This window comes from Equus quagga, chromosome 21 (assembly GCF_021613505.1).
Source record: "Equus quagga isolate Etosha38 chromosome 21, UCLA_HA_Equagga_1.0, whole genome shotgun sequence".
NCBI classification, from domain to species: Eukaryota; Metazoa; Chordata; class Mammalia; order Perissodactyla; family Equidae; genus Equus; species Equus quagga.
This window is the reverse complement of record NC_060287.1, coordinates 11,262,283-11,276,618: the sequence shown is the minus strand read 5'-3', so window position 1 is coordinate 11,276,618 and position 14,336 is coordinate 11,262,283. Positions and strand designations below refer to the sequence as shown.

At 35.8% G+C, this 14,336-nt stretch overlaps 1 protein-coding gene across 5 annotated transcripts in view; it reads left to right on the top strand.

The window, feature by feature from the left end:
- The window catches only part of ROBO2 (roundabout guidance receptor 2), a 567,226-nt gene that overhangs the window by 477,228 nt on the left and 75,662 nt on the right, over nucleotides 1-14,336 (top strand). For all 5 annotated transcript variants that reach the window (XM_046648104.1, XM_046648103.1, XM_046648102.1 and 2 more), the window contains exons 13-15: nucleotides 1,318-1,484; nucleotides 4,620-4,741; nucleotides 12,511-12,742. In XM_046648104.1, the coding sequence (XP_046504060.1) occupies nucleotides 1,318-1,484; nucleotides 4,620-4,741; nucleotides 12,511-12,742 (521 nt within the window). The remainder of the gene's footprint in view (nucleotides 1-1,317; nucleotides 1,485-4,619; nucleotides 4,742-12,510; nucleotides 12,743-14,336) is intronic.

Genomic DNA, 14,336 nt, shown 5'->3' with positions numbered 1-14,336 from the left:
AGAAGAGAATTTTGGCATTAGAACTAGGCAGAAAATAATTTAATTAGGCACAGCTGCTTTTTAAGTTATGCAGCTTTTACTGAGGCATAGAACCCTGAAACTTGGCTTCCTAATAATTGGAGCAGAACTTAAAATAATTCTAATGCTTTTGTGCTATATATTTGAATACATCTATTGGGTAGGCCTAAGAGAAAATTAAAAACTACAATTAAGAAATCAGTTCTGTGCACTTCTGGTTACTGAAAGGAAAAGGTATGTCCAGTTGCTATTTTAAATAATTGTCATCAATTTAAGGATACTATAGACTATAAATTAGCAAATAGCGCTATAAAATTTTCTTATGACAATGTAGTAAAATACTTACACAAATGGGAAAATGTAGCTTCATATTCAGCTTCCATGTGCTTCTATTTGCCATTTTGGTAATGATAGCCACTGTCCTTTGTAAGCATTTAGGACAAATCATGACTTTCATTTTAGGCCTCCATAATCTATTTAAGGTAACGGTCAATACATAGTTTTCAAATTTCAAAATAGTATTTTTCTATAATTTTTACGCTTTGATGCCTAAGGACTTCTGAAAGATAAACAGAAAATCACATTTTTTCCTCATTCTAAACAAAAGCAGCATTTGACCCTAGGCGAAGTGCTCTAAATGCGCATTCCATCTGTAGCTGGCTGTTGAGGGGTCCATACATGCAGATTCAGAGATATTTCACCATTCCAAGATAAGAAATCACAATATTGTGTAATGTACAATTTTATTAAAAATGTGACCAAGGGAAAATATTCATTACATGCTTCCTTTCTTCTTTTACAGATATATAGTTTTAGAAGGCTCTATTATAATATTGCATGTGGAATTGATGCAAAAGAAAACACACCTTGTAAAAGGAAAATGTATTGGCATAATTTACTCTGTAGTCCATTTATTCTTTCTACAGGTTAATTCTTTTCAAGGTATATATATACATTTACGAGGACCATATTTACTGTATAAACTTGATGTTGTGATCTTGGCCTCTGTTCCTTTTACAGGTATTCATTTAGTGGGCTGCTGTGCATTAGCAAAGGGCTGTCACATCTCCTGGGCTGAGTTTAATTTTGTTGTGCATGGCACTTCCGTTAGGTGGGCTCGGCTTTGTTGTTGAATAAACTGAAATCATCCAAATGTTTCATTTATTGGGCTGAACACTTCAAGCGTTGTGTGTGTGTGTGTGTTTAATTTTCAGCCATTAACCTTTGTCATTGATATCCAACTCCATTTCCAATACCTTTATGACTGTTCTTTAAAAGAAATTTCTGTTCGTGTTTCAGCCAATCTGTGAGCAATAGCTGGCAGACGGTGGCAAACCACGTGAAGACCACTCTCTACACTGTGAGAGGACTGCGGCCCAATACCATCTATTTATTCATGGTCAGAGCCATCAACCCCCAAGGTCTCAGCGATCCAAGTCCAATGTCAGATCCCGTGCGCACACAAGGTAATTCCAATAGCTGTAAACATGGCTGGTTCTAGAAGAGGCGTTAAACAAATCTTTAAGAACAAAGGGCTTGCACGAGGAAAGATAAATGTGCCTGCGTTGCTTGTTATAATGATTTACTAGACCTGATCCAGTGAAGGAGCAGGAAACTTGCAGTTCACCTTGGTGAATGTGTCTTCTTTCTGTAACTGGCAAGGTCTATTTAGTAAAAAATAAACAAAATAATTGGGTACACTTACAGAGTAAGAGTAAGAGTGAGTCAACTAAGTTAGCACTTTACTGTATTTCCAAGGGAGGAAAAATGTTTCTCCTTTGAAATTGATTATACAAGAGCACAAAGTGATCTTTAGTGGATAAGATTCCCAGAAAGGCATATCAAAATCATTTCCTATTGTTCAGGAATTCTGTGTTTATGATGCAGTGGCTCTCAGGGTGAGGTTCCCATAGCAGCAGCATCTGCATCACCAGGGACCACGTTAGAAATGCAGGATCTCGGGCTCCAGCTCCGAAACTCTGGGGGTGGACCCAGCAATCGTGGTTAAGGGCCCTCCAGGCGAGGCTGATGCTCACGTCTGACAAGCATCGCTACAGTGTATTTTATTAAACCAGATGTTTAAAGGAGCAATTTATTTCAGAAAGCAGTAAATCAAGTTTTCTTCCTGAGGTATGTGATTCTTTTGACTAATTAAAAAAACCCACCCAGAATATTATAACATAAGATCAAAATGGAGGATTTCTCATCTCATCTTTTGTAGCCTGTCTCTTCAAACTGAGAAGCCACTGGAGTCTAAAGGTTCATATAGGATGTTGCATTATAATTTCCCTTCCTCCTAGTAGATGGAGGGAATTAATAAAATAGAAATGGTGGCTTTATTTTTTGTTACAACCTGCTTCCCACAGGGTTCGTGAGAAAGGGTTAATTATTTCTTATTTGTAAAAGGCTTTGAACAAGATATAATTCAAAGTGGTATTTTTATGCTATGAAAAGCACCATACAGCCATAAAATATTATTATAATTACAATGTAGCTCAGTGATAGTAACCAGCGTGCTATTATAGCAGAGAAGGGCGCCTTAAAGGAATCCAGTGAAATAAAGTCACCACGTGATTTTGTAACGTTACTGACATGATGACAGTCAAGGGAGGAGGGAATGCTACTTTGCTATTGTTCTCTAAGTAGTAATGTGATTAATTTTCCAAGATGATAAAGGGCCTGTAGGTAAAGAACCTGTCTCCAGGGAAAGAAAAAGTACAACAAGAATTTGAAGACCTGAAACTGGTTATATTTTACCTTACCTGGATCCAGTTACTTTTAGTGTCTCTGAATTTAATGAGTAAATTAAATTATTGAACTTGAAAAGGAAGAGGTGTATGGTTTTAAGTCAAGAAATTATAGTACTTAGGTCATTTTCACCTGTGTAGATAGAAATAGTCAGTTTTTATGTGTAGCTGCAGTGGAGGGTGGGGAGATAAGAGAATGCTATGGTTAAATCCAGCAGACCTTCTTGATCATTCGATAACTGTGCCAGTCACTAAATCTCAACTCGTAAAACAGCTTCTTGGTGAAAAGGTCAAAAAGGATTAATCAAAAGTTGTTTGTGATCTGGCTTGTTCCAGTTGACAGACTATATAGAGCAAAAGACTTATGTTCTCTTAACAGATATTTAATAGGAAAACTCATGTTTTGTGTCTGAATGTCAGGATCATTTTTTGACACCACACTTTCAGCAGATTTGCATTCTGCAAAGCACTTCTTTTCAAAGAACACTTGGCTATGTGAGCTCCTATTTTTCAAAAATATTAAATAGCATAGAATCTAGAAATCTTTTATTTTAGTAACGCAGCAAATATTTCCACAATCTACATCACAGTAGACCACAGATATATGAGCAGAGGTTAATATTATCACGCAATATTAATAATATTTTTTTTCTAAATCAGGTAAAACTCTCTGTGCTGTTTATGTTGAGGATAAAAAAAGTGGAACTGGGAAAAGATCACCAAAGTGTAGTTCTCCGTTATTTCTGTCCCAATTTAAGTTAGTGCACCCAATTTAAGTTCTGGCTGAGATACGCACTTAAAAATATTTTTGCAAGAGTGTGGCATTGTGGCTTGAGAAAATAGGAGAAAACAAGATTAAGAAAATAAATCACTTTAAATTGGACTTCCTTCCTTAAATAAGGTGGCCTGAGGAAAAAAAAAATCAATTTAATATTGCAGTGCACCAGTTAAAGAAGTTGATTTCAGTATGTGTGAAATTCAGTTCTTGAGGTCAATTTGATGGACTTGGATGTCTATATTTATTTTTCTTAATGGATACATAGAATATTAGACAGTAGAGTAGTATTTGGGTGAGTGGTTTGGGTGAGTGGTGAATAAATGGACAGAACAATGTGTGTCTGAGAGTATGTCATTCTACCCATCGCACTTCTTTCTTCCTCCTCCCCATCCCCCGTCATTTCCAAAAAAACAGCTGTGCTATGTTTTGTCAGATATTGGAGTGTTGTTCAAAATTTATTACTTTGGAGCTTTTTATCTGTATTCTAACTTTTTTAGTCAAAAGTATTTTTGTGAATTTGGGGGCTTCTTTCCCTCCTTCCCCTCACCTTGTTTACCCTTAGTGACATAAATCACTTCCCCAGTCCTCCTGATTACTTTCCCTCTCAGCTCCCAGACTGAAACAGGTCACAGAGTAAGAACACACTATCTGCCAACTGGGACAAAAGATTAAACAAATTCCTAAACAGCAGTTTTCATATATGGTCCCATTAACTACTGGCGACAGTCGTTCAATATGCTAACATCTGTATAAAACTGATGTTTCTAGCGAAGTCTTACAGCACATACTTTGTTAATAAGAAAATAATAGCTCTCCCTTAACAATGTGTTTGAATGGGGGTGAGGGATCGCCAGCACTCTTTTATTAATATTATTTTAGTGAAGATAAATATCATCTCTCAAATTACATCCTAGCATGGTGGTATGTATAGAAATATGTTTTAATGTTTTTTGGTCACACAGGGTTTTTCTTTTTTTCCCTGTAATTATTTCTAGTGGCATAATATTGGCTTATATAATAAACATTGGAATTTTACTATGAATTTTTAAAAATTGGGAATGGTTATCTACCTGTAGATATCAGCCCACCAGCCCAAGGAGTGGACCATCGACAAGTACAGAAAGAACTAGGTGATGTCATTGTCCGTCTTCATACTCCAGTTGTATTGACTCCTACCACTGTTCAAGTTACATGGACGGTAAGTTTTCAAAGGTTATATAATGGTAGTAGCTTTTATTCCTTTAAGAAAACAAACGAAACAGAAAAAAAGAAAATAAACAAACCAAAAAGTAGTAAAAAACACCCTCCCCTTTTAAAATCAAGGTGTAATCAATGATAAAAAATATTCAATAGATAAAGAGTAGAGTAAAAATAGATTGAGTACACTATAAACATGACATATTCTGTCTTCTGAATTTTTAGCAGCTTTTTTGAGATATAATTAACATACTACAGTTAAGGTGTACAACTCAATGTTTTTTAGTATATTTACAGAGTCAGGCAATCATCAGCAAAGTGTGGCTTTAAAACATTTCATCGTCTCAGAATGAAACCCTGTACCCATTAGCATTCACTCCTCCACTCCCTCTACTTTAGCCCTTTGCAACCACTAATCCACTCTGTCTGCAGATTTGCCTATTCCTTTCATATGAATGCAGTCATCTTACGTGTGATCTCTTATGTCCTGCTCCTTTTACTCAGCATGTTTTTGAGATTCATCAGTACTTTATTCCTATTTATTGCTGAATAGCATTCTGTTGTACAGATATATCACCTACATCTGTTTATCTATCCATCAGCTGATGCACTTTTGAGTTGCTCCTACTTTTGGCTATTATGAATGATGGTGCCATGACCATTTGTGTACAAGTCCACATATGTTGTCCTTTCTCTTGGTATAAATGTAGGAACTATTGAGTAATATCATAACTCTCTGTTTAACATTTGGATGAACTGCCAAAATATTTTCCAAAGTAAAATATTATACCATTTTGTGTTCTCACCAGCAATATTTGAAGGTTCCAGTTTTCCCAGATCTTTGCCAATCTCTCACGTCCTCACCAACACTTGTTATTCTCTGTCTTTTTTTTCATTATAGCCATACTAGTGGGTGTAAAGTGGTGTACGTCATTGTGGTTTGGATTTGCATTTCTTTAGTGATATTTTGCATCTTTTCATGTGCTTTTGAGCATTTGCATATCTTCTTTAGGGAAATGTCTGTTCAAGTTCTTTGACCATTTTTAAATTCGGTTGTTTGTCTTATTTTAGTCTTGTAACAGTTTTTTTTATATTGGATACAGATCCTTTATCAGATATATGATTTGTAAATATTTTCTCTCAGTGTGTGGGTTTTTACTTTTTTAAGGTGTCATTTGAAGCATGAAAGATTTTAATTTTGGTGAAGTCTTCTTCTGAATTTAAATCGACCATCTTTACATTCTTTTAGCTGAATCTCATCCAGCAGAACCAAAACATGTATTTAATTTTAACAATTTGACATATATAGTAAAAAAATTACTGGATTTTAAGAAATAAATTGATTTTTAATATATACTAAGAGTGTTCAATTCCATGCATTCTTAAATGTCACCCTCCCCACTGTTATTTCAAGATGCTAAATATTTTGATCATGTGTTAGCCACTGCAGTGAAAACAACAAATAGAATACAAATGTCAGTATTAGTTATATTGGAGAATACTAAGACTTGTGTATGATTTGTGTCAACATGTATGTCTATGTTTTGAGAAGAGCCAGATAATGTTCTTCCCTGTGCCTAATACAGTTATTGCCAACTTCTCACTTATGCCCAAGATCTCTCTACTATATCCTCTAAAAATCCGTAAGAAAATATATCAGGATGATAGAGGAGCACATCTTCTTTAAGCTCTCTGTCTATGTGCTAGATCTTGTATGCTGTATGGACATTTGAGTTAGAAACACCTAGAAAAAATTTCACTTTACTTATAGTATTAATTATAAAGTATGTATAATTATGTCTCTATCATTATTGTTGTTGTTGTTGTAACGGAAAAATAACTATAAATTAAAAAATTAGATTTGCCCCCTCTTTGAGTCCAGGTTTCTTTAGGGAAATGATTATTTCACCCATTCCTATCAAATCCCTCAACAAAGGAGGTTAAGAAAGGAAAACTGGTTGTTTTTCATCAGTTCTTAATTATGTTTGAAGTATAAAACACAATGAAGAAATTATTCCAGTGTCCTCTCAGTAATAAGTCCATTGAACAAATCCAGTTCAACTAGCATGTTTTGAGGACCAGTTTTTACTACGTGTGGGACAGCACTATATAAAGAGACACAAATCTACTTGAGAGAAACATGGAAATCCTTAAGGACAGTACTCAGATAAAGGCCATAACAGATATATATGTAGCCTATAGACAGGTTTCAATTAAAGAGGAAGTGATTAACTCTACCCTCAGGCTCCAGAAAAGGCATCACCACTCATCTGCATTTACATACGGAAACATGGAGGCGTTATTAAATCAGAACAGGAGAACCTAAAATAACATTTAAGGCTGTTTATTCCAAGTCTATAATGTTGTAAAAGGAAACCAGTGCAGACAGGTTGAACAATGTTCCCAGTATCTCACATCTATTTATAAAGATAGGATTAGAATTTCCTTACTTTAAATCCGTTTTTTGTGTTTTTCACTTTACTGTACACAAATATTTACTTAAAAGGAATACCTTTTAATGGTGGAATTTGGACATACGATCCTGGATGGGGCATTTTGTTATTTCTTAAACCAGACCACATGATCAGTCAAATTTTTGTCCTATGGGTAGAAAATTGTGTAATACTTTAACAAAAATGAGACTAAGTTTAAAATATTTTAAGGGTAATTATGATTATTTAGCATTACATTGTTTCTAATTCCATTTTTGCTATAATTTCTCATAGACTTATTCTGTCTTCGACATATAATGACTTCTATTCTTCTATTCTCGTGAAGGGAGCATAATGACCTCATCGTTTTTCCAATGGCACAGTCGGGGTATTATTCACCATGCCTCTTCCATTTTTCTGTAGCTTTGACTAGATACAAAACTAACAAAGTCAAGGAAATCATTATGTGTTTAATAGCTGATTTTTCCTCATTCTCAATTGAAAAAGTCTACTCTGTTGGGACTTTTGAAGGGGCTTCTTTTAAGCTGTTTCTAAATGTGGAAATTATTTGGGTAGAAATCAAAGTCATTATGTTTACGAAGTTAATCCCTTTAAAAGTCACTGAGTTTAAAAGAATAAATCAAATTAGATCATGATTGCAGGTCAGTAGTCTGGGAGTTCTTCCAGGAGAAGGACCTTGTCATATTCATCTCTGTATCCCAAGTAGCTTGTCATTACTAGTTTACATATATCTCTCCCTCATGAGCTTGACTTCTGTGAGTCTGGAGTTTGTGTTTTATTCCTGTTTTTTCAAAGCAGAGCATCTATTATGAAATACCCTTTCAATAATTGTCTGTTCAATGATCAAATTAGTTGTGTTCATACATTTTAATTTTTATCTTAAAAAAGAAAGTGTTCAATTATATCACAAGGTATCTCCATGAATTTATAGTTACACATGAGAGAAGTATGTATTGGAGAGGTAAATTTAGTGAAATCAAGTGAGATTAGGGGTGGGATCGGTTGCCAAGGAAATTATAGCTAAATATTTTATTTTCGTGTCATATTTTCAACTTGCTAAATGTATATGTTGTACAAATTATCACTTTGTTAGTATTTGAGTTACAGTTGTGCTGTGGTTTGAGGGCAGAAATATATTCCCCAACCCATGTGTTTAAATTTGGGGCCAGCTGAAGTGGTTTACCAATGGTTGGCAGGATTCAATTACCAAACTCGTATGACATTTGCACTGGAAAGACCATCCGCCTGCCCCACGCGAGGCTAATCTTGAAGCAACGATAGTTAGCAAAGCCTGCTTCCTAAAAATGACTGCTCTCATAATAACAGTAAGCAAAAATGTCAAGAAAATGGCTGTTTCACAAAGAGAATAGCAATAAATCTCTTACTTAAAAATGATTTGGGCTGGCTCGGTGGCATAGCAGTTATGTTTGAGCACTCCACTTTGATGGCCCAAGGTTTGCCGGTTCGGATCTCAGGCATGGACCTATGCACCGCTCATCAAGCCATGCTGTGGCAGGCATCCCACATATAAAATAGAGGAAGATGGGCACAGATGTTAGCTCAGGGCCAATCTTCCTCAGCAAAAAGAGGAGGATTGGTGGTAGGTGTTAGCTCAGGACAAATCTTCCTCAAAAAAAAATATTTTTTAATGATTATTTTAGATTTTTTGGGGGAGGAGTTTTGTTTTTGTTCAAGGACAAAAAGAATCACAGACCCTTTGCCCCTTAAGCATCACAGCTTCTATTGGAGTTGAAATAGTGCTTTGGCGTGCTAGAATTTCAGAACTCAGCTAAGAAAAGATAAGTCACATAGCAGGCTGAGCCCACCAAAGAGAATTCACTTTGAATTTTCAGTTTAAATGGATTTTTTCAAATTGAAAAGATAGATATTAAGCATATGAATTAAACATTTCAGTAAAAGTGCTGATTTGAGGGCCACATATGGAACCCCACTTTTAGTATATCCCTCACTTAACAATGATGCTTTATCATCATGCATCTCTAAAACTTAGTCATTTAATTGTTTCTGTGCCCTTGTAATGTGGATATTATTTGAAAAAATTAAGTAAACTGAGGCTCAGAAGGTTTAAGAGGCTAAGCTGTACCTCATTCGAGACCTTATGACTGGAAGACCAAAGCTGTCTTCATCATTTCACATTTTCCTTACGACAATTCTTTCTTTATTCATGTTTCAGAAAATACTAATTTTTAAAAATTCTATAAACCCATGGATTTGTGGCCAGACTCTGACTATAATCAACACTAAAAGAAAATCCTCCTTCTTATAATCAGAATGTTAATAAAACTAGTAACAAGCATATGGTTTAACTTGAAAATGACCACCTGTCAAAATGTGCTCCAAAAGTCAGTGGTGTAGAACGCATATCCAATAAAAATCCCACCTCTTTTTTTTTAAAGGTAACGTTCAGCATTTTCATTTTTGCTTCCACCTGTAACAACAAATTTCCTTCTGGAAAGAATGCATTGCAACTGCACAAAATCAACCTAAACTATTTAGTTATTAAGCAGGCCATTAGAAGATCCAGGTTGGAGGCAGTGTGCTCTGAAGTGAGCAAGGCAATGTTGTGTGGTAAACATTAGCTTCATAAAGTCCCTAAAACACTTAATTAATGAAAACCAAACATGGGTAAAACCAATTTACCCTGATTTACAGACTCCCTTCATCTGGAAACAGCTGCTTAATGTTCTTCTTAAAAACACAGCTTGCTTCTTTCAGTATTAACAAGCTATTATTGTGAGTTATGTCTGTCTTTCAGTATATAAATTCACTTAAAGAGAATGCAGAGAAGTTTATAAAATGTAAGTTTAATGTTGTTTTAACATATGCTGTAAGGATTTTTTGAACATTGACAGTTTTGATGAAAGGCATGTCTGTTTGACTCTCATAAATTTAACTTTTTGCTTTTTAGTTGCCTTGTTTTATAATGTCAGAACAACTTCTACTTTTCAAGAGGTATGTCCATTGGTAGAAACACGAACTGGTAACATGGATGAGGACTCAAAGATCATGAGCTTTGGCATCAGAGCTGGGCTTACTTTTTCTTGACGTAACCTTATGCCAGTATAGCACTAATTCCAGAAAATCTTTGAGGGTTAGAAAGCTGTCAGGTGGGTGAAGGAATTCTTACTGGTTGAGACTCATCCGCGAAACTGGAATTAGCTATACATAGAAACACACATGCTCACGTCCACCAAATTCATGGATTACTTTTCTAGTTTGGACATTCTAAATATAGAAGAGTGTCTCTCTGTTCCACTGTATTTTGATTGAGGTTTTTGTATTTTTTTATTTTCTGCCTTTGCTAAAAAAATTTTTAAATGCTGCAAGTCAAGAAGAAATGCTAGAAGTTAATAGATGGAAGAATACCTTTTGTTTATAACGTGTTAACAGCTGGATAAAGAAATTTTTCAAAAGCTAAAATAACCGTTTCCATCATTACCTTCTCTATTTCCTCTTTCTCCTCAACCTTCCTGAAATGAGGTTCTGCCATATCTTCTCTATTAAGTTTTACACTTTGACAGTGAAAGATGTCAAGTTAAAGGCTTCTTAGAATGTGGCTGTTAAACTATAATACATGGAATATTAATTGGAGAAGGTGCTGTGATAATTATATTTAAATTGAGCATTTCTAGAAACATGGAAAGACATTAAAAAATGTTTAAAAAGCTAAAAGTTCTTTTTTCCCAGAAAATGAAACAGTGGTAAAACTCCAATAAAGATTGTTTAGTAAATGTTTAAAGAGAATATGTTTCATTTTTAGCTTGCATTTTTTTATATATTCGTTTTTCATGTAATTATTATGAGCGAACAAAAATGCTTTCAAGTTTCTATTTGGTATGAACTTTCAGATTCAAAATCTCAGATTTCATTAAAAACAGCTGCTTATCCTCTGAACCTTAAATGAATGACAGCCTCAAGAAGGCTGTCAGGAGGCTGGCCCGGTGGCCGAGTGGCTAAGTTCCCGCGCTCTGCTGCAGGCGGCGCAGTGTCTCGTTGGTTCGAATCCTGGGCGCGGACATGGCACTGCTCATCAAACCACGCTGAGGCAGCGTCCCACATGCCACAACTAGAAGGACCCACAACGAAGAATGTACAACCCCGTACCGGGGGGCTTTGGGGAGAAAAAAGGAAAAAAAAATAAAATCTTTACAAAAAAAAAAGGCGGCTGTCAAATTGTGCCAATAGTGGGACTATTGAAGGAGCCAGGATTTGGTAAATTAATAAAAGTCTTTGATTTAATATGTGTTAATGGGCATGAGCTTTTCATGTGCATTTAAAACAGATGCTGTAGCTCCACGACTTTTAGCATCTCGCATATGCTTCCTCCAGCCACACAAATTTTATACATATTGTTCCTATTGTTCTTCCCCTGGAGAAATCCTACTTTTCTTTCAGATCTCAGTACTTATTCTTCAGGGAAAGTTTATCTCCCCTTCCTGATCCAGTCAACTTCCTCTCCATTCTAGGCTGTCTTAGCTCCTTGTACATCTCATTGATAGCATTTGTTTGTGTTTATTTGTGAGGAGTGTAACTTGACCATTGTTTGGGTGATTATTGGATAATGCCCATCTTCTACCTGGACTCTAAGCACCATGAGGGCAGGACTGACTCTACTTTCATTCTCTGCTTTTATCTCCAGAGTTTAGCAGAATTTCTGGCACCTATTAGTAGGAACTCAAAAAATGTTTGAGTGAGTGGAGGTATTAGAGGGTGGAAAAGGGCTGAGAATGGAAATTCCAGACAAATAGTACATTATATATAAAAACACACAAAGGGGAATTGTTGAATACAGATAAGAACAATTTGATGAGAAATGAAGCTAGAAAAATTGGCAAGTCTAGGCCTTGACAGGCCTTGGTGGGTAATCCAAAGAATTTGAATTAATTAAGTAAGTATCTGGGTCCTATGAGGTATTTTATGCAGGAGAGTTTTTCCACTCTTCATTTTAGAAATAATGACTTAGGAGCAATGTGAACTCAAAAATGGAAGAGGATATGGTGGTTACCAGGGAAAAGGGGGGGTGCGGGGAGGGCACAAAGGGGGAATTGGTGTACCCACAACATGACTAACAAAAATGTACAACTGAAATCTCACAAGGTTGTAATCTATCGTAACATTAATAAAAAAAAAAATGGAAGAGGATATTAGAAGCAGGGAGATGAGTTAGAAAGCCGTGGCATCACTCAGATGATAGTTAATGAGGACCAAAATAGGGACAAGAGAAATGAGGATGGATCCATTGTGATGTCTAAAATACTTCCTTTAGGTTTCCAAAGCTTTTTGCTCTGTTTTTCAGGTCGATCGCCAGCCCCAGTTTATTCAAGGCTACCGTGTGTTGTATCGTCAGACCTCAGGCCTGCAGGCTACATCAACATGGCAGAATTTAGACGCCAAAGTCCCAACTGAGCGAAGTGCTGTCTTAGTCAATCTGAAAAAGGGGGTGACTTATGAAATTAAAGTACGACCGTATTTTAATGAGTTCCAAGGAATGGATAGTGAATCTAAAACAATTCGTACTACTGAAGAAGGTCAGTATTCAGATTTCTGACACAAACCAAACTTAAAGCATAAAGAAACCAGTTTCTGTTGAAGTTCTAGTTTATCATGTTCCTTTGAAGAGTAGCAAGAAAGAATCTAAAAGTGAATCCAGAAGTGTCATTTCCCCCTTTTATTCTGAGAATTCCTTAGAATCTGACAACTCAAAAAAAAAAATGACGTTCTAGTAATTTGAGTATTTCCTAAGTAAACATTTTCCCCAAGTCTTGTTTGCTAGTACAAATCTTGTTTGTTTTTTGGCTTCGTTAAAGGACAGGCTACTGGAAACCCAAGAACACAGGCCATTCACTGCCACTCCTCTTTTTTGGTAGAGTGAGGTATTGCATTTTCTTTTATAAGCTCCCTTCTCTGGGGTCTGCCAGTCTGATTCATAATTCCCAATTGGGAATGCCACTTACTTGCTTGCAATAGCATTCGTCTTAGTGACGTTCCCTCCTCCTCCCTCTTTTGGAAATTTTCCTGCCTACAGATACTTTGAAGTCAATCTGTGATGAATGTGAAATTAATGTAGGACTCAACTAGTCCACTTACTAATGTCTCCTTCACCGAACTACAGGCTTATATAATAGTATCATCAAAGTACACAAAGTCAGATGCCAAGTATAATAATTCTCCCCCTTTTTTGATTTTCTACTAATTTTTTATACACAGCTCCCCAAAAAAAGCCTTTTTTCTAAACATATTTTATATAAATTGATATGAGCAGCCTTAAGAAAATGTATGTAGGTTGCTCGTGCTAACATGTAAATGTTCACGTTTGACCAAAGAGCTTTTAAGTTATCCATATCTTATAATAAGTAACAGGCCAAAAATGTTACCTTCACATTGATTAACAGTGGGATACACTGACATGGGCAGAAGAGCATGTTTTTAAAGGCATCGTTAATCTACTTTTATGATAAGTAAAGTAAAAATATACTAAAAATTAATAATGGTATCTTTATCCACCATTAAATTTTACTTTATGTTGAAAGTTTATAGTACTAAGGAGTGGGGTGGGTGAATTTAATACAGAATGCTACGTTTGAAGCAGACTTCCAAAATCAATTTCACTGCAGTCAGACTTTTCCTCTGGATTAGACATTTGTCACCATCCGGTTGTACATTCATCTCCGATTTCCGTAGCCTTCTGAAGGTAACAAATGGAACTCAGCTGGGCTCTGTCTGGAAAGGATGGGTGGCCATTTGGGTTCTTTCACATCTGTAGAAAGAAGCTAAGTGCCGGAATAATTGAGCTGTCAGGAAGCAGGCATGGTGTTCTCTCCAAGCCAGCAGCAAGGCAAATGAGAAACCAGTTTTCTCCTAAGTGTTATTTTTCAGTGAAGTCTACTTAATAACCACAAAATTTGTAGACCAGTGGTTCGATTTATTTCATTGTGCCATATTTGGGAGCAATATTATCACAGAGAAGAGTAATAAAGAGCAGTATTGTGGCCACGTGTCTGTGTGTCTTATATCTCAATGAATATGGCCATACGTCAGTGAAATATGTCATGACAAATTTACCAAACATGGGAGACTTCATTAATAGGCTTTTAAAATATCTTTTATGACTCAACTGTACAT